Source organism: Felis catus, chromosome D1 (assembly GCF_018350175.1).
Source record: "Felis catus isolate Fca126 chromosome D1, F.catus_Fca126_mat1.0, whole genome shotgun sequence".
NCBI lineage: Eukaryota > Metazoa > Chordata > Mammalia > Carnivora > Felidae > Felis > Felis catus.
The window spans coordinates 39,224,117-39,249,684 of record NC_058377.1 but is presented as its reverse complement, the minus strand read 5'-3'; the positions used below and the strand labels follow the sequence as shown (position 1 = coordinate 39,249,684).

The 25,568-nt window shown below is 41.8% G+C and overlaps 1 protein-coding gene across 2 annotated transcripts in view; it reads left to right on the top strand.

The window, feature by feature from the left end:
• PIWIL4 (piwi like RNA-mediated gene silencing 4) overlaps nt 1-22,987 on the top strand; it is a 45,836-nt gene extending 22,849 nt beyond the window's left edge. Inside the window, exons 10-20 of one of the 2 annotated variants that reach the window (XM_019811619.2) lie at nt 675-792; nt 3,337-3,448; nt 6,183-6,367; nt 8,544-8,616; nt 12,648-12,848; nt 14,032-14,135; nt 17,471-17,541; nt 18,917-19,070; nt 21,105-21,230; nt 21,342-21,489; nt 22,437-22,987. In XM_019811619.2, coding sequence (XP_019667178.2) covers nt 675-792; nt 3,337-3,448; nt 6,183-6,367; nt 8,544-8,616; nt 12,648-12,848; nt 14,032-14,135; nt 17,471-17,541; nt 18,917-19,070; nt 21,105-21,230; nt 21,342-21,489; nt 22,437-22,553 — 1,409 coding nt within the window. In that variant the 3' untranslated portion in view covers nt 22,554-22,987. The remainder of the gene's footprint in view (nt 1-674; nt 793-3,336; nt 3,449-6,182; nt 6,368-8,543; nt 8,617-12,647; nt 12,849-14,031; nt 14,136-17,470; nt 17,542-18,916; nt 19,071-21,104; nt 21,231-21,341; nt 21,490-22,436) is intronic. The other variant, XM_019811620.3, reaches the window with a different exon arrangement.
• The last annotated feature ends 2,581 nt before the right edge of the window (nt 22,988-25,568 follow it).

The following is a 25,568-nucleotide window of genomic DNA, read 5'->3' as shown; positions in this document are numbered from 1 at the left end:
AAAGTGATCCTTGTTTCCCTTTTGCATGAGTTCTAGAAAGTCATCCTCACTCTACAGTAGAATCTGAGTAACTGTCCCGAGTACTTTTGATCATGTTCATTTGATTCATAGGGCAGGACTAAGCAAGGAGGACTTTCTGCCTTTTGCATTTTGGGAATCAGTTACGATATGTATATATTTATTTCACAATTAGAAAAATTAATAAGGATATAATATTTGAAGGAAGGGATGATCCTTCTTCGTGGTATTCTAGATCTGCACAGTCCCATATGGTGGCCACTGGCCACATGTGTTTAGTGAGCCCTGGAAATGTGACTGAAGGGCCAGCTGGAGACATGCTGTGCGTGTAGAATACAGACTGGATTTCTAAGACTTCGTATGAAAAAGAGAAAAGAGCTCCTTAGTTTTTATGTAGTGATTGCATGTTGAAATGATAACATTTTGGATATATTGAGTAGAGTAACATATACTATTCAAGTAACTTCATCTGTTCTTTCTGGCTTTTTTCCAGTATGGCTGCTAGAAGATTTAAAATGACACATGTGGCTTGCGTTTCTCTTGCATCCAGATGCTAGATCTGAGTCCATTTAAGTGGAAAGCTTACAGTCTGCCTGAGCTGGGCTGGGTTACATTGCGTGTTCATTTTTCCACTTTGTTTTCATTTACATTAATAGGGCTGACCTGCCAGGCAACCTCTGACTTCCGGCTGATGAAGGCTGTGGCTGAAGAAACACGCCTCAGTCCTTTGGGAAGGCAGCAGCGCCTGGCCAGGCTTGCTGACGACATCCAGAGGTACTGGGCCGCTTTGTGGGGTCAGAGGGTGTCCTTCCTAAGGCCTAGTTTATGGAATTGGATGGTCTACAAAACGTTTCATTCCTTGATGCACATGTCTCTTTCCCACTGACTCAGAGCAAGGCACTTTTGAATTGCGTTGGCCGGAACCAGAGGTTCACCCCAGATGCTCAGGACTACAGCCTGCAGGGGGGTGGCGGGGAGGTGGTTGGGGTCCATGCTGACAGAACTACCACCCGGCTTCAACAAGATGACTCTTGCTTTCTTCTTTGTAAAACATGGAGGTTTGGGTAAAAAATTGAATGAAGAAAAATGTTGTAATTTAAAAAACAGAAAACCCCCGTCACCTCAGCCCCCCCAATATTCACGGTCAAGAATGTTCAGTCTCAATAGAGTGAGCCTCAGCACAGTGACCATTAGAAGATTTCTACTGTGTGTTCTTTAAGCTTAGGAATGCTGTGTGCCCTTTGGGTTAGCCCATCTGGCCCTCAGACTGCACTCCTGTCCTCTTTCTGACAGTTGGCTGTCTCTTGGGATCCCAGCTGCTCCTGTTTTCCCTTCTGACCTAGTAAAACTTCACTGCCCCCCGCTATAGCCTCATGTAACTGTAGGACATATGTGGCTAGTGCCCACATCTTGAAATGATCACATTTTCAACTTACTGAGTTAACGACATATATTTTAAAAATAATTTTATTTGACAGTTTTTACTTTTGTAATGCAGCTATTGAGAAAATTTAAAATTACATATGTGGGTTGCTTTATATTTCTGCTGGACAACATTGTAGAATGGCCTTTTTTTTCTTTAAAGATACAAAACTTGGAGGACAAATTTGGAAATTTATGTAGACCGAAACGTGTGTGTGTGTGTGTGTGTGTACTCAGTGAATGTTTAATGCGTGAACGAATCCTGATTGGTGTATATCATTTCAGATATTTTTAAATGCATGTAATAATGTTCATTTTAGGAAAATGGCATAGCACTGTGCATTGTGTTTTTTTAATTTTTTTTTAAATGTTTATTTCTGAGAGAGAGACAGAGCATGAGTGGGGGAGGGGCAGAGAGAGAGGGGGACACAGAATTCAAAGCAGGCTGCAGGCTCTGAGCTGTCAGCACAGAGCCCAATACGGGGCTCGAACTCACGATCTGTGAGATCATGACCTGAGCTGGAGCTGGACAATCAACCAACTGAGCCACCCAGGCGCCCCTGTGCATTGTTTTTGTAACTTTTTCTTGAACATTTCCATAGGATAAATGTGAATCTCTAATATCATGCTCGTGATTTCATAGTTTTCCATTTTGTGGCTATGCTTTATGTCGTTCATCCTGGGTACCCCCCAGGCTTATGCCTACTTGAGAAGTTTCCTGGTTCTCTCCCCTTATTCTGGGCTCTGGATTACTCTTCCTGCCACCTCTCCCTGCCACCTTTCAGGAATCCCATTGACTTCAACCCAGTTTCCTGACTGGAGATCACCCTACCCATCTCATCTTGGGCAGATAGCATCTGCAGGAAAATAACTAATTCCAAGTATTCAATGTGACCGGACCACACATAGAATTAACAGATGGAAATAATGAACTGTTGCACGGAGTCACTGTAAAGGGGTTTGAGCTCCTTTAAGGAGAGAGGGGAGGCTTTACTAGGCAATGCATGGGTCTCATCAGTGTTTTCGGTGAGTGCCCGGCTTACCATGTGCCGGCTACCGTGGAGGCCAGGAGGTGAAGTCGGTACGGTACCTCTCCTGAAGGAATTTACAGCTTAATAGAGATGACCGTGTGTCATAATCCGATGAGGTTATACATCAGCTGTGGTTAAGGTTTACTAAGTTATAACCTTGAAGTACTATACAAATATAAAGCGGTTAATGTTGCTAATACTAATATTCTCCCCATGATCTTCCTGCTGCCATGTCTATCCAATGAGTCTTCTGAAGCCTAAGTCCATATGCTCCCTCCTTTGTCATCATTCATCCACTCCTAAGCCAACTAATTCACATATTCCCAGAAGACATCTCCACCGGCAGAAGCTCCATAATATCTCTTTGTTAGCAAGTTTATTATCAGGAAAAATAGCTCACATTTATTGAGCACATTAGCATGTGCCCGGTCCTGTGGTAGCAGTTTCCAGGTGTTGTCAGTTTAATCATTACATCACCCATTTGAAGGAGTTAACTTTATTATGCCTACATTTTGCCAATAAGGAAACCATAACTTTAGAAGATTTGAGTCTTACTCGAGGTCACATATTAGGAAGTGTCAGCACTAGGAGTTAAACCCTGGTCCGTCTGGCTCAAAGGCCCATTTTCCTAACCAGTGTGCCACATTGGAAGCCTTCTCCATCCTTGCATGTCCCAAATGGGTTCAGTTGTCCCATAATTCTTTTGAGGAGGGGAAAACAATGGTGAGTAGAAATGAAAGTCAGGAATCCTAAAAAATAAAAAAAAAATTAGTCTTCGACTAATTCAGTAAGTTATAATTCTATCTCTAATAATTAAAATTCCTTAGAAGATAAGCGCTTTAATGATTTAAAACTCCATCAACAGAAACAAGGATGCTCGTTTTGAGCTGGAGACCTGGGGGCTGCATTTTGGATGCCAGGTGTCTCTGACCGGGCGGGTTTTGCCTTCGGAAAAAATACTAATGCAAGACCACGTAGTAAGTGCTGTGATTTTATTTTCATTTAAAAGTATTTGCTTGAGTATGTGTAAGTTTGATCATAGGCCAGAGTGACTAGTGGGCTTGTAATAATCATTTAGTTTCTCTAGGGCCATGTCCGTGCCTTCCCTTTGTCCTAAACCTTGACGTCCCCTCTGTTTTCAATCTGAGTGTACTTCTGAGGCTTAGCACCCACCGGACACGATTTAGGTCAGTGTGGTGTGGTTTCACACTTAAAAACAACATTAGAAAATGGTATTTCAAGCTATGGCAATTAAAATGTTCCCACCTATTATTAATTGTTGCAGTACTTTTGTGTCACTACATAGAAGAAAAAAAAATCTATATATAGTACCCGAAAACTTTTTTGGAGCTGGCGAAGGTTAATACCAATAGACTATGTTTCTTGATGCCAGGTTTCTTCCCCCCCACCCCGCAAGTGAAATGCTGCTTGGTTGCTATCAATGTGAAGAAACGCAGGGAGTCCGTCCCCAGCCGTAGCGTTTAGGGAAAGAGGCACTCTGAAACCCAAGGAAACACATCTCAGTTGAAAAAATGAACCCATTTTATGCAAAAATGGTAAATTATCTTTGCACTTTCCCCTCTGTTTTTGCCCATTTTAAAAGCTAATTACAGGTGCACCTGGGTGGCTCAGTGGGTTAAACGTCTAACTTCGGCTCAGGTCATGATCCCATGGCTCGTGGGTTCAAGCCCTGCATCCAGTTCTCTGCTGAGCCTGGAGCCTGCTTCAGATTCTGTGCCTCCCTCTCTGTCTGCCCCTCCCCTGCTCATGCTCTGTCTCTTTCTCACTCAAAAAAAAAAAAAAAAAAACAAACAAACAAACAAAAAAAACCAAACATTAAGAAAAATCTTTAAAAACTTAAAAAAAGAAGGATTTTGGCTAGAAGTCAGTAAAAAGAAGCTCAGTTTCAGTTCCACACATGAAACAGGATTTAAATATTTAATGATCCATCTCATCATCTTTGTAAGTAAAATCATATTTCTCGGAGCTTTTTTGTTGCTTTTTTTTTTTTTTTTTTTTTTTTTTTTTTTTTTAGCGTGGAAACAGGTCTCCATAGGAGAAGAGGCATTAAAATAGGAGACCTGCCCGCTAGTGGTGGTGGTGACTGGGCTAGAATTGACTGTGTCATGGGCTTCCAGACCAATTCTGCTTTTCTGAAATTGGGTTCTAGGAACTGAGTAGAAGAGAGGCCCCCAGGCCTCAGAGTGAGCCTTGGACATTTGTCCTTGGTCTCTGCCAGCCCGTAGCAGGTAGGGGTGTAGGTGAGAGTGCTGTGGCTCTCCTCATACTGGTGGCAGTGGAAAGAATGAACCATGACTCCAGATGAAACCACTGATGGAGAGCTAACCTTTCCCCTTCATTCTTTAAGGTCGCCTCCTGGACCTGGCTGAGTCTCTTCCTGGCCACCTAATGCCACCTAATGGCAAGGCATTATGAGGGTGCCTGTGGTTGGATTTCAGACTGCCTGGTGGAAGGTGCCCTGATTGCAACATCAAGAAGGCTGATCTAAGTCTGTCACTAACACCAGCTGGCTCCATAATCTCTCTCAGCCATAGCTTTGAAGTCTGTAAAATAAGGAGATTATAATGCTTCTTGAACATTCATATGCTGGTGAATGAGTGTAGATTATGGTGCAATGGGTCCAGAATGGGACCCAGGACTCTGCATTTCTTTCTTTCCTTTTTTTTTCATATTATACCATTCTTTAGAAATTTTTTTTTTAACATTTATTTATTATTGAGAGAGAGAGAGACAGAGCGTGAGCATGGGAGGGGCAGAGAGAGGGGGAGACACAGAATCCGAAGCAGGCTCCAGGCTCTGAGCTGTCAGCGCAGAGTCTGACATGGGGCTTGAACCCATGAACTGTGAGATCATGACCTGAGCCTAAGTCAGATGCTTAACTGACTGAGCCACCCAGGTCTCCCAAGAGCTCTGCGTTTCTAACAAGCTCTCAGGAAGTAGCCATGTTGTTACAAGGCAATACTGAATAGCAAGGGATTTGATTCAGGGTGATCCTTTTAAATTCTAACTGGCTCTTCCTAGCTCACTATACCAAAGACATTTCCATTCATTTACGGTCTGTGGATATAAGCAGAAGGCTAGTGACCAGTCTAAAGTCTCCCCTCTTCAGTGCCGGGAGCTGAGTTTTCCAGTCACCTGGGGAACCATCCAAGAGTGAGAAAGGAGCCTGTGCCCTGGCCTCATCTTTGCTCCTAGACATAGCTACTTCTAGCATAAAATACACTCTTAGCTACCCTGTAGCGTGTGTGAGTTACAGTGTAGTGACCTGGAGTAGCATTTGTCAGCGTTTCTATTTGAGGTAGCATTATGCCTAAAGAGACTGAATCAGACAGCCCGTTTGCTTAGGGATTCCCATTAAAGGGCACCCATCCTAGAGCTGGAAGGGAGCCAAGAGATCCTTGAACCACACACCTTTCTTTGCACACAGCAGAAGTCCGTGAGGTAAAGGGCCTTGCCTTCTGATCTGCAGCCGGGGAGTGGCCGACCCGGCGGGGGGGTATGGGGGGATGATCAGATGCCTCCACTTCCAGGAAGTCTGTGTAATCTGTCCAGATGTGCAGTCTGTGAATAGCAAGTGGTACTAAATAGCTCTCCTAGGACAAACTTGGAACAACCATCTTCGTGCTGTCTTTATTCAATCGCTTTCCGAGTAAATGAGTTCAACCCTTTCATGATCATTATTTTTTTCAGTGTCAACCTGCGTCTGCAGCTGATTGGTCCAAGGATATGCGAAATTGCAAGATTTTAAGTGCACAGTCTTTGAATAAATGGTTGATTCTGTGTAGCAACAGAGCTGAATATGTGACTGAGAACTTTCTGCACTGCTTGAGAAGAGTTGGAAGTTCCATGGGATTTAATGTGGACTACCCCAAAATGTGAGAATACACAGAAAGTCATGCCAACTTTTTTTGGTATATTAATTGGGCTTGGTTAGAAGATCAGAAATAATGGCTCATGTAGCTACAAAAGCTTTATCTCAGTAAAGTTTCCTAATACAAATTACCAAAAAAATAGTTCTAAGTAGATAGATTTTGCAGTGATTAAGTTTTTATAGTTAAAATATATTTTATATTGGTCTTTGTAAAACTGTTTTCATAGTTCTTAGGCAATAGTCTCATTATCTCCAAATCTTTTCAGTACTGGTTGGGGCATAAATCCATTAACTTTTTCTCCTTAATTCTTTCATATCAGTTATTTATAAACCTTAACGGCAAACAGGGTATTGAAAAATGAAAGTTGCATTTCCTGACTTATGTGATAGACTTTACGCTTTAAAATTTAATGTAAAAATAGATCTAAAATAACCTTTCCTGATTCTGTTAACCGTAGTATAAGATTATTTAGATAGTGTTCTGATAAAACCAGGGGCAGTTAGCCTTTGAACATTTATTGAGTATCTGCTATTAGATACTATGCCAGTTGCTGGGGATGACAAAGATAAATAAATTGCTTCCAGTTTAGTAAGGGATCCCCATATACACAATCACACTCAAAATTGGATACTCTTTGCTTTAGAAAAGCAATTAAATTGCTCCTGCCTCATTTTATTGAGCTTGATATGCTTCATAAGGAGGAATGCATACTTCATTTTGTTGTTGTTATAGTGGAGGTGCAGTGGCCTAATTGGCAAGGTGGGAAGTTATTCTTTAAACACATGGTTACTAATTAATTACATCAACTGTACAAGCATTGTTGAAAGCCATGCTCATTTTACAACCAGCTCTCACTTTACACTGTAGTTTAGAATTCTCGTCTTATCACATCTGTTAACAAATCACCTGGTTTGAGTTTCACCTGCTCTAATTTCTCTTAACCCATGAGCTAATGAAGCAGGAAAAGATTAATGAAAGAAGCCACAGTCACAGACCCGGGGATGACATCACAGTCTTCTTTCTTACATGAATTCCATGAACAAGCCCTTGCCACGTTCTGTTCTTAGCCTGTTTTATCTGAAAGCCCGTATTTTATTCCATCCTTTTTTCTCTTTCCCATGAAGTATCCATTTACCTGTTAGATTTTTTTATATGCATGGTTTCTCCCATCTGAAACATTTGCCTGATGAGTTTAGAAAGAATGGACAGTAGGGTGGTCGCAGAGTCTGCATGCAAGAGATCGAACTGGAAAAGTCAGAAACATTTAGTTGTTTTTACAGAGCTGCAGGCCATTCCTGTAGCTCAGTTAGAATCAGTGATCAGGAAACAGCCGTCCCGCCACCTACTGGGCAAGTCTGAAAAGGCCACTGGGCATTAGGACACTCCAATTATTTATACATATCAGAAGCGGATTCTACATAAAGAAACCAAAGCTGTGAAGTCGTCTGTGTGGGAATTATTTCTGTAGCGTCTGGCCCCTAAGGTAAACACAGAACAGTTAAGTACTTGCTGACTAATTGGTTGAGGCAGGCTAAATATTCCAGGCTCCAAGCAAGCTGTCACTGAAAGAAAAATCTTTCAATCTGAATCATTTTGATTAGCTGAATATCTTGGTCTCATTAATCTGATGATTTTTGAGACTTTTATTTTAAAGTTCTCATGGGGATTTTGTATTAGAGAAATTTTTTTTTTAAGTTTATTTATTCAGAGGGGGGTGGCAGAGAGAGAGGGAGAGAGAATCCCAAGCAGGTTCCGCACTGTCAGCGCGTAGCCCAACTCGGGGCTTGAACTCATGAACCTTGCGATCATGACCTGAGCCTAAACCAAGAGTCAGACACTTAACTGACTGAGCTACCCACGCACCCCAGTGTTAGAGAAATCTTAATCCCAATTCAACTCAAACCAGCTTCAGATGCTTGGTATTGAGACTTGTGATGTCAAAAGTTCACTTTCAACCTCATTTTGGAAAAACAGAATTATTAATTGTAGGGGTTACATATAATTGAGGACATTGCATTTTCCACCAAACTATTTTTAGGCTAATAAAAATGATTATCACATATTTCTGGCGTATCTTGTAGTGGGATTATAAAATTCTGTTTGGAGTACTTTTGACTGTGCATGTTATGTGCTTCTGAAAACGGAATTACGTATTCTCCAAACGAATCTTTTCATGTAGCATAAAAGCACAAGAAGATCCAGCTGCTTTCTTCAGCGCTGTACAGAAACACGTTAATCCTGATGTTCAGTTGGTAAGTATAGGATAATTTTGGTTTTGATGTATAATTTTTATTTTTTCCTTATATCTAACAGTCTTCTTTCCTTGAAAGAATGAATGTGAGCATCTTCTCCCATGGTATGTTTGCAAATTGCTGTGCATTTCCCCAAGAACCCAAGAAAGGACTAATGTTAGCATTTTAATCAATATTTTATTTCCTTTTCATATTTCTAATATTAATTTTTAAATACTCGTTTTTACCCCTATCTCAGTCTCTTGGATGTCTACATATTTTTAACTTGTTGGGGGCCATCTTTTATTTAAGATTTAAGATAAAGTGACTCCCATCTTACCCCATAAATGCTGGGTACCCAGGGCTGTCTCCAGTTTTTTGGCAGACTCTTGGAGGGCTTAGGTTTTTCCATGCCACCCACGGCTGCTTCCTCTGAATTCTTGCCCCCTTTCCTGAGTGCCGTCTCCCCCTGCACTGCATCCGTTTCCACAGCTCTCTCATTTCCCAAAGTGTCCTGTGTGTGTGCCCCTGTGCAGCTGACTATGCAGAGGGTTTGCGTCCGAGGCAAGGTTACGGCACACCCCAACGTCCCAGACGAGTTACAATTGACATCCTTGCTCTTAAGGCTCTCTCAACCATTTCTCTTCTCCCAGGCCTCAGCCTCCCACCGCACGGCAGTGTCTCTTACTTACCTCGCTCATGCTTCTGGGCCCCAGCATGCCGGTCCCCATCTCCTGTAGAGCAACGTAGCCGTCTCTGTTCCTCTTTTAGTCAGACACAAAAAAGGCCCATAAGGATGTTATATTAAACAAAGGGAATTCTAACCCTGAGCGTCTTTTTTTTTTCTTAAAAATAAAATAAAACTTAACAGAAACATTGCAAGAAGAGTACAAAGAACTCCCAGATACCCTTCATCCAGATTCCCCAGTTGTTGACATTTTATTATATTTGCTTCATTGTTTCGTTCCTTCCTTCCCTCCTGCCTGCCATCCCCTATCTATCTATCTATCTATCTACCTACCTATCTACTTACCTACCTACCTACCTATCTACCTACCATCTTTTTTCCTGAACCATTTGAGAGTAGGTTACAGACTTGATGCCCCATTGCCCTTCAGTGCGTATTCTCTACAAACAAGGTCACTCTCCTACAGAACCATAGGACAACCATCCAAATCGAGAAACAGTAAGACCAGCTAATCCACAGACTCCATTCACGTTTCTCCATTAGTCCCCAAAATGTCTTCTCCAGTGAAAGGATCTAATGCATTGCATTTAGTTGTCCTGTCTCTTTAAGACTCTCCTTCAGTTTGGAACAGTTCCCCAGTTTTCGATGACTTTCCAATTTTGAAGGGTATAGATGAATCACTTTATATAATATCCCCAATTTGGGTTTGTCTGATGTTTCCTTATAATTAAATTCTGATTATGTACTTTTGGCGGGATTATCACAGCAATGATTCTGTGTTCTTAATGCATCCTACCAGGAGGTACTCCGTTAATTAAGGTATCTGCCAGGTTTCTCCACTGTACATTTACTCCTTTCTTTGTGAAGCAGGTGTTTTGGGTCTGGTGTTTTGCAGGGAGACACTTTGAGACTATGTAAATATCCTGTTTCTCATCAAACTTTTACCTCTAGTTTTAGAATCCATTGATAATTCTTGTCTTTTTTTATTATTACTATTTTATTTATGTATGTGTTTATTAACTTAATTTAATTAGTATGCAGCTTTGTATGCCTTCTACATTTAGTGGGTAGCCTTATGTTATAAGGAAGAACTTTCTCTTCTCCCCATTTTTTTGTTCATTTATTTTTATCAGTTATGGATTCATGGTTTCCTCTTTTATTTACCAGCTGATAGTCGATTACCAATATTATTTATTTTGATGCCCAAATTGTTCGCGATTTTGTTGATTGGAGACTCATTCAGGTTGGCTTCCGTGACTTTTTGACATGTCCCCATTGTTTGGGGGGCACTTCCTTACCATCTGGCACAATAAGGTATTTCAGGTTAATTTTGAAATTTTGCTGCCTGGCTCTGGAATTAGGTATTTCTCCAACGAGCCATGATTACTTTTGGTAGAGAACAGTATTTAGAAATCAAAATCTGGGGGGTGCCTGGGTGGCTCAGTTGGTTAAGTATCTGACTATAGCTTAGGTCATGATCTCTCAGTTTGTGAGTTTGAGCCCTGCTTTGACCTCTGTGCTAACATCATGGAGGCTGGAGCCTGCTTCGAGTTCTGTCTGTCCTTCTCTCTGTTCCTCCCCCACTCAACACTCTCTCTCCCTCTCTCACAAAAATAAACATTTAAAAAAATCAAAATCTGGGCAGCTGGGTGTGCTTATTTGTTAGTGGGGTGTCACTGCCCCCAGACTTTCTCCATGGGCAAAGTTAGGAATATTGTGTACGCGTGTGTCTACATACGTATACTCAAACACTGCTGATCCTTGAACAATGTGGGGTTTAGGGGTGCAGACTCTCTGCACAGTCCAAAATCCCCATGTGACTTTTGACTCCCACAAAACTTAACTCCTAATAACCTATTGTTGATTGGAAGCCTTATAACATAGTCAATTAACACATATTTTTGTATTTTATGTACTATATACTGTACTCTCACACAAAAGTAAGCTAGAGAAAACACAATGTTATTAAGAAAATCATAAGGAAGAGGAAATACATTTACAGTACTGTATTATGTTTATTAAAAAATCTGCATATAAGTGGACTTGCATAGCTTAAACCTGTGTTGCTCAAAAGGTTATGCATGCACCCTTACATCTATGTTACTACCATGTCTGTCTATGTATATATTGAAAACGTGTTCACACTTCCAGTTCCAGTCCCAACACCGCAGGAAAACATTCTCCATTGCCATATTTGTACCTCCCTTCTCTGATAAGGGGAGTGTGGCCCCTGTTACCCTCCACTTATCACTTCACATCCTTGTCCCCTTGTAAGCAACCAGTCTCACTTGTCTCTCACCTTCTTTCGGCCCCCATCCCTGTTCAACCACTGCCTTGGTCTGATGCCTACCTCGCTTGGCTCCAAATTCATAGGATGGAAAGCAGGAAGACCCCCTAAGATACATTTCCCTATTTTATGTACTTAAGTGTAAGTAATTTTGGCCCTTCACATTATGATTTTGAACAGATCTATAGGTGAAAAATCTATTTGTTCTCTGCTGATGATGACAGTGCCTGTTTTTTGTATAAATTTGGTAGGTGTTGAAGGTAGAGAATAAAGGGTGGAAAGGAGATGGAAACAGGCCAGGAGAAGCCCTTCCGAGGGAAATACCTGCTAAGAAACAGAGGTGCTGGCAGAGATGGGTGGAATTTAAAAATACCTGAGGACCTGAAACTTCCTTCTCCTTATTTTCCCTCCCCCCCCATAGCCTTATTCTCAGGTCACAGTAAACAAAACAATTGTGGTTGGTTTCTTTTATTTTGGTTGTCTAGTACCTGCTGGGAAGGAGACCACCCTGTAAGCTAATCCTGCACTTGGCCTATCTGTGGGCAAGGATGGGAGAGGGATGGTGGGATGAGGGCTGGAGAGCCACAGGAAAAGCCAACAGGGGGCGGGAGGGAGCTGGAGTAAGACCTAGGTTAGGAGGGAATTTGAGGAGCCTAACAATCAAATCAGAAGAGATAGGAGGAAGGGAAAGCCAGCGGGTGGGGGGCTGGGGGGTTTGGAGCGGGACTGCAGAGCCGATGGCCGATAAAAAGGCATTTCAAATGGGATTGTCAGTGGTTAAAGGCCATTTAACACAACTGTAGGCATTTTAATATTTGTTTCTTGGGAACTTGGAGGCAAGATGTTTAGAGAACCCATGTGTTTATTTTTTTAAAATTCTTGTTTGTTTATTTATTTATTTATTTATTTATTTAGAGAGAGTTGGGGAGGGGCAGAGAGAGAGAGACAGAGAGAATCCCAAATAAGCTCCATGCTGATCATTTTTTTTAAAGCTACTTAAAAGCTACTTTACTTTAAAGCTACTTCTAAACATAAGTAAATTGACTTTTTTCTCTTCTTTTTTTTTTTTCCTTTTAGGTAATGTGTATCCTACCTTCTAATCAGAAGAACTACTATGATACCATTAAAAACTATTTGAACTCGTTCTGCCCAGTACCCAGCCAGTGTGTGCTCACTCGGACCTTGAATAAACAGGGGATGATGATGAGTGTCGCCACCAAGATTGCCATGCAAATGGCCTGTAAACTCGGAGGCGAACTGTGGGCTGTGGAGATCCCTGTGAGCAGTCTGTCAGTCTTTCAGTAATCAGTCCATTTATTAATTGAAAAATGAAATCAGAGTATGAGACCTTTTCACATGATTCCAGAGGTATTTGTTTTGTGTGGTGGGTTTGTTATTTGTCCGCTCTGGGTTGTGGCATGACACAAGACACCGTCCAGAAGGTGAGGTGAGGCTCCTGTTCTCCAGGAGCTTTGAGTAAGCTGATAACAGAATGTTTCATGAAAGAGAATCTAGGTTGGCACAGGCTTGCGGGGTGGCTTGATCTGGAGCTTCCCGCTGCCACGTAAAATCTGTGCCCTCTGGCCTCTACTTCTACCTACTCTTTGCAGCGCACTAGCTCTCAGAGTAGCCCTGCACCCTGGAGGGGGGCCTCCCCACAGCTTGGGGAACCGGCAGAGCTATGATTTTGAACTGTGGTGGGAACTAAGAAAATCCTCGTCCACTGGGGGAGGAAGTGAGGTGGTGAGAAATGAGGGGATGTCGTCCACTCCCTTCCATTTCCATAACCAGGATGTGTTCGCTGAGCCCCAGCTGCCTCCCTGGAGGCTCATGGCCAGTGGCAACTAGGATCCCTTAGACATCTGAACAATAGGGAGTGGACTTCCTCTTCAGATCGCACCAGCCCAGAAGCCAGGGATAAATGACTGATCACTTTCCCAGAATCTCTTGAGCCACACTAAGGGCACTTGTCCACCTCCACAAAGGATGGTAGCTATTTTGCACTCCAGTGAGTCTCTTAAGCAAATTAGGTACCATATTCATCCCTCCATCTTTTTTTTTTTTTTTTAAGTCGATTTCTTTATTTTGAGAGACAGAGCTAGAGGGGGAGGGACAGAGAGAGAGGGAGACAGAGAATCCCATGCAGGCTCTGTACTGTCAGCACAGAGCCCAACAGGAGGCTCAGACCTATGAACTATGAGATCGTGACCTGAGCTGAAACCAAGAGTTGGATGCTCAACCAACTGAGCCATCAAGCCCCCCACCCCACCCCATCCCTCCATCTTCAAGTCTCTTTGGTTTCTGTTTTAATGATCTGCTTCATCTGGACCTTGATCTCCCTGCCATATAGCTTAACTTAATTTAGTAACCAGGGACAGTTTTTTTCAAAACTTCATATGAAGTCATCATTTGGGGAAATGATGTCCCATTTTATTAAATCATGAAAAATTTACTTTTACAGTTAAAGTCCCTGATGGTGGTCGGTATCGATGCCTGTAAAGACGAAGTCAGCAAAGGAATGGTGGTGGTTGGATTTGTGGCCAGCATTAACCCCGGAATCACCAGGTACTTTTACAATTACCCCAACATATTCCATAATTATTGTTTGCGGTTTAACTAAAAACCACGCAGCAGGAAACAGTTTGTCTTCTTCCCTCATTTGAAAAATATGAACATTTTAGTCATAAATTATACTTACATATAAAGTGTGATTGATAATATTAAGATAATGTGTAGCCTTATGAAAAAAACTATGTTTATACACACATTAGGACAAGCTAATACTCGTATGCCAGGCAGCTTCCTCAAACGATGGATGATAGAAATTTTCATGTACTTATTTTCTGTACGTGTGCACTGTATTAGGTACTGTGCTAGGAACTTATATCCAGCAGCAAGCTTTGGAATCTGATTGCTTGCTTCTGTGTCCTGATCTGCCACTTATTCTGTGTATGACATCTGGCTATTTAATGTTGCCGTGACTTAGCTGTGGTCTCATGTAAAATGGGCATGAAGATGATGCCTATTTCTTTTTTTTTTTAATTTTTTAAAATTTACATCCAAATTATTTAGAATACAGCACAACAATGATTTTTCAGGAGTAGATTCCTTAGTGCCCCTTTCCCATTTATCCCATACCCCCTCCCACAACCCCTCCAACAACCCTCAGTTGGTTCTCCATATTTATGAGTCTCTTTTGTTTTGTCCCCCTCGCTGTTTTTATATTATTTTTGTTTCCCTTCCCTTATGTCCATCTGTTTTGTCTCTTAAAGTCCCATATGAGTGAAGTCATATGATTTTTGTCTTTCTCTGACTGACTAATTTCACTTAGCATAATACCCTCCAGTTCCATCCACGTAGTTGCAAATGGCAAGATTGCATCCTTTCTGATTGCCGAGTAATACTCCACTGTATATATATACTACATCTTCTTTGTCCGTTCGTCCATTGATGGACATTTGGGCCCTTTTCATACTTTGGCTGTTGTTGATAGTGCTGCTATAAACATGGGGGTGCATGTGGCCCTTGGAAACAGCACACCTGTATCCCGTGGATAAATGCCTAGTAGTGTAATTGCTGGGTCGTAGGGTAGTTCTATTTTTAGTTTTTTGAGGAAGCTCCATACTGTTTTCCAGAGTGGCTGCACCAGCTTGCATTCCCAGATGATGCCTATTTCATAGGGTATTTATGGAAGTTACATAGGATAAAATGCTTAAAACATAGCCTCCCATAGCAGACGCTCAATACATGCTTGTTGTTATTAACACTTGAAGGCAGTTGATGTAGTTGTTCACACAGCTGCTGAAAACATAAGCAGGTTTGGGGATAATGCGTTAAATACTGACTCATAGTATCTATTTAATTGTAGTTCCTAGAATTGTTTTATTATATGTAACTAAGCAATGTGTTTTGAGGCTATAGGAACTGTTTGCACCATATTTTATTCCTGGACTTAGGCTATTTGATTTACTCCATTAAGCCTGTGGTCAGGTATATATTTGGGCTGGTGAGAAATAGGATAAGTAGCAGTGTGCCTGTGACTTCATTCCAGGTTGTGTGAGATCCCTGTTCCATGTGTCACTTAATGTGACACATTAATGTGTTAATCAAGCAGGAAAAGGACTTCCAGTTTGTTAGCCACATTCCTAATTGTGTCATTATTGGCATATATAATAATGTTGATGCGCACTTGCACAAAGTCATGATCTTCATTTTGCAAGTACTTTTGTTTACTTAATGTCTTTAACAATAGAACTTCTTCTGAAATTTAAATAAGTTAATCATGTTCAGATTTCAAGTCCAAAAGCCTCTCCTATGGAAGTGGAACTTTATGCTTGAGAAAACTTTGAATATTTTTTTGTTTATTTGTTGTTGTTTTTTGTTTTTTTACAATGTGATTCCATTTATTTATTTAATTTTAATCAATTAATTTAAATTTTAGTTAAAATACAGTGTGGCATTTGTTTCAGGGCTAGAACCCAGTGATTCAAGACTTACATATAACGCCCAGGGCTCATCCCAGCAAGTGCCCTTCTTAATGGCCCATCACCCACTTAGCCCATCCCCATCCCATCTCCCCTCCAGCAACCCTCAGTTTATTCTCTGTATTTGTCCCTTATGATTTGCCTTCCTCTCTGTTTCTTATTTTATTTTTTCTTCCCTTCCCCTATGCTGTTTTGTTTCTTAAATTCCACGTATGAGTGAAATTGTATGATACCTGTCTTTCTCTGACTGACTTATTTTGCTTAGCGTAATACACTCTAGTTTTGAATATTTTGAAAGTAAATTTGGTAAACTAATAAATTCCTTTATAATAATAATATAGTGTTTCTATTTATGATTGCTTATTATCTAATTTAATTTTTGTAACAACCTTGTGAGGTAGTAACTACCTTACCATCTTGTGTGTTTCCTTGGTACAGATGAGGAAACTGAGACTTAGGTTGACATAGCAAAGTCACATGGCTGATAAGTATGTCAACCAGGATTTGAACCCAAGCGTGTCTGATGTCAGCACTATGCTTTAGTTTCTCTTATCGATAAATTTCTTTTGAGGAGGGGAGGTTTTTAATATAGTTATGATCGTATAACATATATAGGCTCATGAACATTAAATTTGCTCATAATGTCTAGTTGTTTTTATTTTGATTGAGGTGTAATGACATACAACATTGTATGTTCATTTGTTGTGTTTCTCAGATTCCACATAAGAGTGAAATCATATGATATCTGTCTTTTTCTGACTTATTTCGTGTAGCATAATACACTCTAGTTCCATCCACACTGTTGCAAATGGCAAGATTTCATTCTTTTTCATCACTGAATAGTATTCCATTGTATATATATATGCTACATCTTCTTTATCCATTCGTCAGTTGATGGGCATTTGGGCTCTTTCCATACTTTGGCTATTGTCGATAGCACTGCTATAAACATTGGGGTGCTTGTGCCCCTTTGAATCAACATTTTTGCATCCTTTGAACAAATACCCAGTAGTGCAATTGCTGGGTCGTAGGGTAATTCTATTTTTAATTTTTTGTGGAACCTCCACACTGTTTTCCAGAGTGGCTGCACTGGTTTGCATTCCCACCAAAAGTGGAAAAGTGTTTCCCTTTCTCCGCATCCTTGCCAACATCTGTGTTTCCTGAGTTGTTAATGTTAGCCATTCTGACAGGTGTGAGGTAACATCTCAGTGTGGTTTTGATTTGTATTTCCCTGCTGATGAGTGATGTTGAGCATCCCTTCATGTGTCTAACAGCCATCTGAAGCATCACATTTTCTTCACCCATTCTTCCGCTGATGGACACTTAGGTTGTTTTCTGTTTCTTCATTTAATTCTAACGCGTTTATGGTAGACATTTTGAAGTTGGACATTCTTCTCTTTTCTTTTCTTGCTTTAGGTGGTTCTCTCGGTGTATCCTTCAGAGAACGGCGACCCATGTTGCAGATTGCTTAAAAGTCTTCATGACCGGTACTAAAAGTATAGCAGTGGCGGTGGGCCCCAAGCGCTATTCCTTCAGGCCCCAGAGTCCACGTGCCTATAGCAGACCAGATGGTGGAAGCAGACTCCCCAAAGCCTGCCTGAGTCAACCATCACCCAGATGGAGATTCCCAAAGCTGTATCCTGATCCACGCTAACAGATGCTGTAGAATTTGCATTTGTCATCTGTGTATGATAAACAGAAAGCCTCTAAGAGGCAGGGGAGTTTGTAGCTGCTGGTGGCTCTGGCAAGCAGTGTGAAGGCCAAAGGAATCTACCTGGAGAGACAGGGATTATGACAGAGTGCTGTGAGGTCTAGAAATAGGAAAGAAGCCTGTGGGGTGGGGATAGGAATGCTGGCAGATGAGGGCTGGCATCGCAGGAGAAGATGGGGAAGAAGGCAGACAAGGAGGGGAGCCTATTCACAGTGGGGGTACAGTGGGAACAGATATCTGGGGCTCCCGTGCCCTGCCCAGCCCTGGCCAGGATCTGGCTTTGCCACTCCCTGTAGTACTTCTTGTGTGATTCGCTCCGTCTCCTGATCCTCATTTTCCCATCTATTAAGTTTGGGAAAGGGGTGTAAGTATTTTTTCCCAAAAAATTGAATTTGCTGGTATGTGTTGGTTACGGCCTTACAGATATGATCATCTTCTATTGAACGCAAATGGATTTTCTGGACGATGAACTCTTCTAAAACAGTTGCACAGTATATACATGAAAATAATTATTATATTACTTTGCCCTCACTTCAAAACTTGGTTCTTTTTTTAAGTAGTTGTGAAAAGTTTCTGTTGAGTAGGAGTTACTGTCTGGTCTCTGCTCTTTAGGCAATTTCTAGTTGGAGTGGGTGGAAATGTTTTCAGAGTTCATATTGTCAGTGCAACTTAGAATCAAATTGGGTGAGTCCATGGTAAGAGATGCTTCCAGAAGATCAGCCACGACCTCTCCTTATGTTTTCATAATTATGCTTATTGGAGACGAAAATGACATGAAATTATCCAGTCTGTATCCATTGATAGCATGTGAAGAGTTGAAGAAACTAAATTAGTATTAATTTGGTTTTGGGAATTAATCTATTGCATGACTTAATTTATTGATTAAATATTAAAATTTTACTAAAGGGATATGTTAAATTTAAGAATATGTTTTGCCACAGAAACCAGTATGATTCCTCAAATAGCAGATGCCAAATGTTAGCCCTAAAGTTACCCATTTTTATATTAGTGCAGTCACGACTCAAATTAGGTATTACCCTATATTACAGTGGTCGGAAATAATGAACTTAAAACATTGAACTACATGGGAATTTTGTTCTTTGTTGCCATTGGACAAGTCATTCTTTTCTTCCTGACAACAAATTCTGCAGGAGCTCTCAACAAATGGTACAAGCACAACCATGGCTTGCCGGCACGGATAATTGTGTACCGGAATGGGGTAGGGGACGGTCAGCTAAAAACACTGATTGAATACGAAGTTCCACAGCTGCTGAGCAGTGTGACAGAAGCGAGTGCAAACACCAGGTATCGAGTTACGTTTTTTTTATCTTTTTTTTTTTTTTTTTTTTTTTTTTTTACATTTATTTATTTTTGGGACAGAGAGAGACAGAGCATGAACGGGGGAGGGGCAGAGAGAGAGGGAGACACAGAATCGGAAACAGGCTCCAGGCTCTGAGCCATCAGCCCAGAGCCCGACGCGGGGCTCGAACTCCCGGACCGCGAGATCGTGACCTGGCTGAAGTCGGACGCTCAACCGACTGCGCCACCCAGGCGCCCCTGAATTACGTTTTTTTCCCCACACTTGCAACCAGGGCACGTTTTATCGTAGCTATTCAGATTAATGCACGCCAGCACCTTGTTTTCACGCGGGCGAGCTTCGCTCTCGTCTGCATCATGTGAGTACAGCTGGACGGACAGGTTTCCCCTAGACTGGAGGGTGGTTGAGATGGTCCTCTGTGAATAGGGTGGCATGAGCCTGGGTGGGGGCCCCCGGAGGAAGGCAAGTGTCCCCCAGAGCAGCTGACACTGAGACTCAGCATGAGGGTGAAGACACTTCATACATATTGATATGCCGCGGGATTAAACAAGCGGTGGTTTCCAATTCAAGGCCCAAATCCACACCAGGGGCTAAAGTCCCTGCCGTGCAGGCCCTGGTGTGCAGGTGGAGGTCGATGGAGGTGCCGAAAGGAGTGTGAGGGCAGTGCAGGCTGCGCTGCAGATGGAAGTCAGACCGCCCTCATCTCCCTTGCCACATTTCTTGATTCAGTGTTGCAGTACGTTTTCCTCGGTGAGTACGTTAAGTGGCGGGTGCAAGAAGAATATTAGAAGTGGCAATTCGGGGAGGATGATAATCTTAAATGGGCTTCCTAAAATATTCGGAAGGCATCCTATTCCAAGCAGGGCACAGCATTCATCCGTCAGGTGTGACTGTCATCACCACCATCAACCGAAGTTGCAGCCACAGGCCACAGGGGGACTGAGCCTTGACCTCACCGGTGACTGTCAGAGTGGAGGGAGAGCACGGTGGCTTGGGGGGCAGTGTCATCTTCCCCTGAGTCCAAACCCTAACAGCCAAACCCTAACAGCCAACCCTCTCTCCCTCCCACTGACCTCAGGTGACTGCGCAGAATCACAAGTATGCAATTTTGGGCTAGCAGGAGTGAATTTAGCAGCTGACAGTGCTAAGGAGTTTTGTTGCAGTATAACATCAGCTTTTGAAAGTTTCAATACTGAAAACCAATAATATATTTTTAAGATAATTAAACTGCTTGAAAGTGAAATTTCCCTGCAATCTTTGCCTCCCAAAAGTTCCTTTGGGAATTATGGCCAGTAAATGGATTTGACCCTGGCTTTACTAAATCCTGACTTTAATATTTGATCATTCAACATTTGGCACAAATGTACATTTGGTCTGTGCATCCATCCCCCCAGGTGTGTGTCTTGCAAGATTCAGAAGTGATGATCTGAGGAATGAGAGAACTTGCGGGTCTCTTTGCTATTCAGAAATTGAGAGGAAGAGTGAAAGTGAAATAGGGACACTATTGCTAATGGAAAAAGAAATCTTGTCTCTATGGAATATTCTGGAAAGCCCTCCTTTAGAAATGTGAATTGAAGTTCGTTGCCCTATTAACTGTTCCTCCCTGTCCCCTTCAAATGATATAAACCAGCCAAGTGACTGGACACACCACACTTTTGCAACAAAGAAGGACAATCTCTAATTTTAAAAACTATATGGGGGGCACCTGGGTGTCTCAGTCGGTTAAGAGTCTGACTCTTGATTTCAGCCCAGGTCATAATCTCACGGTTTGTGGGTTCTCTCTCTCTCTCCCTCTCCCCCCGCCCCCCAAAATAAATAAACTTTTAAAAAATAAAAAAAAAACTGTGTACGCAGCTCTGAGAGAGGGGATAATTTTTATTTTCTTCATTTTTGCAGTGTTCTTCTAATGAATGAATTTATTTATTTATTCCATTTAGAAATTACCAAAAAAAGGTCATTAGGTAAGCTGTAAGCTTGGTTTTAGTTCTCTGCATCTTTCCTTTTGCCTTTCTGGTTCCAAGCTCCAAACTGTCCGTGATTGTGGTCAGGAAGAAGTGCACGCTGCGATTCTGCATGGAAATGAGCCGATCCCTGCAGAACCCGCCACTTGGCACCGTGGTGGACTCAGAAGCGACGCGTCCTGACTGGCAAGTGCCGTTAGCAAATCTGTTCTTAATGAAACGTTTGCCTTGTGTTCTTCAAATGAGGCCTTATTCTGTTGGCCTTCTTTCTCATGTTCATTCTGTTTTCCCCCTCAGGTATGACTTTTACCTGATCAGTCAGGCTGCCTGTCGGGGAACTGTTAATCCCACCTACTATAATGTCATCTATGATGACAATGGCTTGAAGCCCGACCACATGCAGAGACTTACGTTCAAACTGTGTCACCTGTACTACAACTGGCCGGTGAGTGACAGCTGTGTACTTGTGTGGGTACTGACTCTCAGGGTTCCCACCCAGGAACTGTCACCCAATTCACGGTTGTATCCCTATGTCCTGACTTCACAAAGGAGGAAAGAGTGAATGAATGAATGAGTCCTTGAGAGAAACACAGTCTGTCATAGAAATCAAGTAGCAATAACTGTTAACATCATCATTATCGTCATTATTATTTGTAACATTAGTATTTACAATTTCTGGAGGACTTCGTTCTATGCATTATCTTTTTTTTAATTAAAAAAATTTTTAACATTTATTTTTGAGAGAGAGAGAGAGAGAGAGAGTGTAAGCAGGGGGAGGGGCAGAAAGAGGGAGACACACAATCTGAAGCCGGCTCTGGGCTCTGAGCTGTCAGAACAGAGCCCGATGCGGGGCTCGAACTCTTGCACCATGAGATCATAACTTGAGCCAAAGTCGGACGCTCAACTGACCGAGCCACCCGGCGGCCCCATATTCTATGCATTGTCTTGTGCAAGCCTGGGAGGAAATCACGGTATTGTTATTTCCAAGTTACAGTTGAGGAAGTTGAAGCCAACTCAGACGCTGTCTCATGGGAAGGTAATGGGCTCGTCTGTCCTATGTTCCTGTGCGCGAAGCCAGGAGCTGCTCTCGAAGTCCAAGGCCAAGATTTGCTCTGAGCCGCTTGGAGCATCAAGTCACGGGAAACTTAGATTAGCGCTAGGTGTGATGGCACCCAGTGCTCAGCTTCATGAAGGCAGACTGGGCCTCCGTCCCCTCTTGCCCAGCGAGCTTGTGTTCCCCATGGATGAGGTTGCCCTTGGTTGAGTTTAGTCACTGTGTACTCACAAATGCATTCTATCATATGTAACTAGTAGGGGATAAAACTCAGGAAAATGTATTACTTTGGAGAACAAGTTATCCTCTTAACTGCTATCAGTATGTTTTCTCCTCAGGGCTTAATCAGTATCCCAGCGCCTTGTCAGTATGCGCACAAGCTGACCTTTCTGGTGGCACAGAGCATTCATAAAGAACCCAGTTTGGAACTAGCCAACTCTCTCTTCTACCTGTGATGACGTGAACTGTGGGCACCCGAGATGAGCAATCTGAGAAGTCGTTGGTGTATTTTGTGCAAATCTGCCGTAAGTGCGAGGCTGTGCCTCAGGAAAGGAGATTGAGCTTAGTTTCAACTTCCTGAAAAAGCACCCAACACAGCTTCATCTGAAATGGTTCAAAAGAAATGTATATTGTTTTAAAGAGTTTTCTGCTTCGTGGAAATTCTCATTATGGTACATGGAATTAAAATGTACCATCATCTGTAAGTAATTCCACGAAGCTAAACATCCTCTGAGAAAAGAAGTGTGTTTGCGTGATGTTTTGATGATAGGGAAATGGGGTCTGATTCCCACCCTAAGTTTTGCACAAGTTTCCTTAAATAATGTTATAGAACGTTTTATAGAGTGGTTTAAACGGTTATTTGAAAATAAAGGAAATTCAGAGCATCGCATATATGTTTATTGTTATTTGAATTTCAATTGAAATTACATGCAAACCTCGTCATTTCCGGAAAAGGCTCTTACACGCTAAACTACATTGCCGTCACTCTTTGAATGATTATTTCTTTTTTTTTTAATTTTATTTTTTATTTTTTAAAATTTACATCCAAATTAGTTAGCATATAGTGAAACATCCTTCCAAGGGCGGGGATGCCGTAAAGTGCCACCAAGCGAGAAGCCGGTTTGTATAAATCAACATGCAGCGTTGGGATCAGGCAATACAGAGACCCTTAGAGCTCTTCACGCTTTTACCGGTTGAGTACCTATTAAGGCAGTGGCTCCTTACCACTTTAGCCCACCAGGGGGCACACAAGAACTGTCATGTGGGCCGAGACTGGCACCCGCCCCCCCGCCTTTGCCCAGGGGGTGCAAGAGATCGTGGAAGAACTGTCCAGTAAGCTCCCAGAGGGCAACATGGGATTAGGGAAATCTTTTTGCACTCTGGTTCCAACACTTTTAGCTGTGGAATGCAATAATCTCCCCTCTCTGAGACTCCGTTATCCAATCTGTGAAAAGAGAAGGGGTTGTTATAGATCAATGGTGCTCAACCTTGGAAACAATAGAACATTCCACATTTAAAATCTTTTTAAAAAAAGAAGTGCAAATGTCTGGGCCCACCTCCAGAAACAGTGATTTAATCACTCTGAAATGAGGCCTGATTATCTGAATATCTTAAATTTCTGGAGGTGATTCCGATGGTTAGCCAGAATTGAAAATTACTGGTCTGGAGCAGTATTGGGTTGGAATCCCAGAACCACCACTGATTAGCTGTATGACCCGGATCAAGTTACTTAACCTCTCTGAGCCTCAGTGTATCTACTTTAAAGACACCTAACAATGTCCGCATCATAGGGTGGTTATTACAAGAATTAGAAATATCAAATCTAAAGTATCTGGGTTTAGGGGCACCTGTGTGACTCAGTCGGTTAAGGATCTAACTTTGGCTCAGGTCATGATCTCACAGTTTGTGAGTTTGAGCCCTGCGTTGGGCTCTGTGCTCTCAGTTCAATTTTTTTTTTTTTAATGTTGTATTTATTTTTGAGAGAGAGAGAGAGAGCATGCTGGGGAGGGGCACAGAGAGAGGGAGACACAGAATCCGAAGGAGGCTCCAGGCTCTAAGCTGTCAGCACAGAGCCCGACATGGGGCTCGAACTCATGAACCGCGAGATCATGACCTGAGCCGAAGTTAGATGCTTAACTGACTGAGCCACCCAGGCGCCCCTCTCAGTTCAGAGCCTGGAGCTTGCTTCAGATTCTGTGTCTCCCTCTCTTTCTGCCCCTCCCCCACTCACACTCTGTCTCTCAAAAAATGAATACGTGTTAAAAATTTTTTTTTAAAAGTATCTGGCTTTAATGAAAAATGGCATATTATTATGCTTCACGAGAGGAAAAGAATCATAGAAATACCATGTGATCCAGTAATTCCACTATTGGATATTTCCTTAGGGAAAACAAAAACACGAACTCAAAATATATGCACCCCTGTTTGTTGCAGCATTGTCTACAATAACCATGACATGAGAACAACCTAAGTGTCCATCAGTAGATGAATGGATAAGGAAAATGTGGTATATATACATAATGGAATATTATACAGTCATAAAAAAGATGAGATCATGCCATTTGAGGCAACAAGGATTGATCTAGAGGGCATTCCACTAAATGAAATAAGTCAGATTGAGAAAGACAAATACTATAAGACTGCACTCATAAATAGAATTTAAAAATGAATAAACAAAAAGCAGAATGAGAACTACAAATACGGAGAACAAACTGGTGATTTCTGGGGGGGCAGTGTGTGGCCAAAATGGGTGAAGTGAAGAGGGAGACACAGGCCTCCAGTTATGGAAAGAGTATAAGAAATGCAGTCAGTGATATCGTAATAGCGAGAATCTATCGGCGCCTACTGGAAAGATAAGGTGAGGGCTCATGTCAAAGGGGGAGAAGCCAAGCACAACTGAAGAATTTATGGCTTGAATCAAGTTCCTTCCAATTTATTGGGAAAGTTTTCCGTGAAAATAATAGAGGTACATTATGGAATATTTGGACAGTACAGAAAAGTATAATGAGGTAGGAGAAACACCCCATTAGGACAACTACTACCCATGTATATATGCTGTCAACACTTTGATATATACTTTTCATTTAATCCTTTATCTATACCATATGTGTAGTTTTCTACGCTTGATTTTTCACATAAGATATGGCTTGGGTATTTTCATATTTTATTAAAATATTTTTGTAAGCCTAAGCCTTTTTTAAATTTCATGCCAGTGTAGTTAGTGTTATATTAGTTTCAGATATACAACGTAGTGATTCGACAATTCTATACATCACTCAGTGCTCATCGCCATAAGTGTCCTCTTAATCCCCTTCACCTGTTTCACCCATCCCCCCCCCACTTACCTCCCCTCTGGCAATCATGCATTTGTTCTCTATAGTTAAGAGTCTTTTGATTTCTCTGGTCTCTTTTTTTTTTTTTCCTTTGTCACTATTTTATTTCTTAAATTCCACATGTGAATGAAATTACAT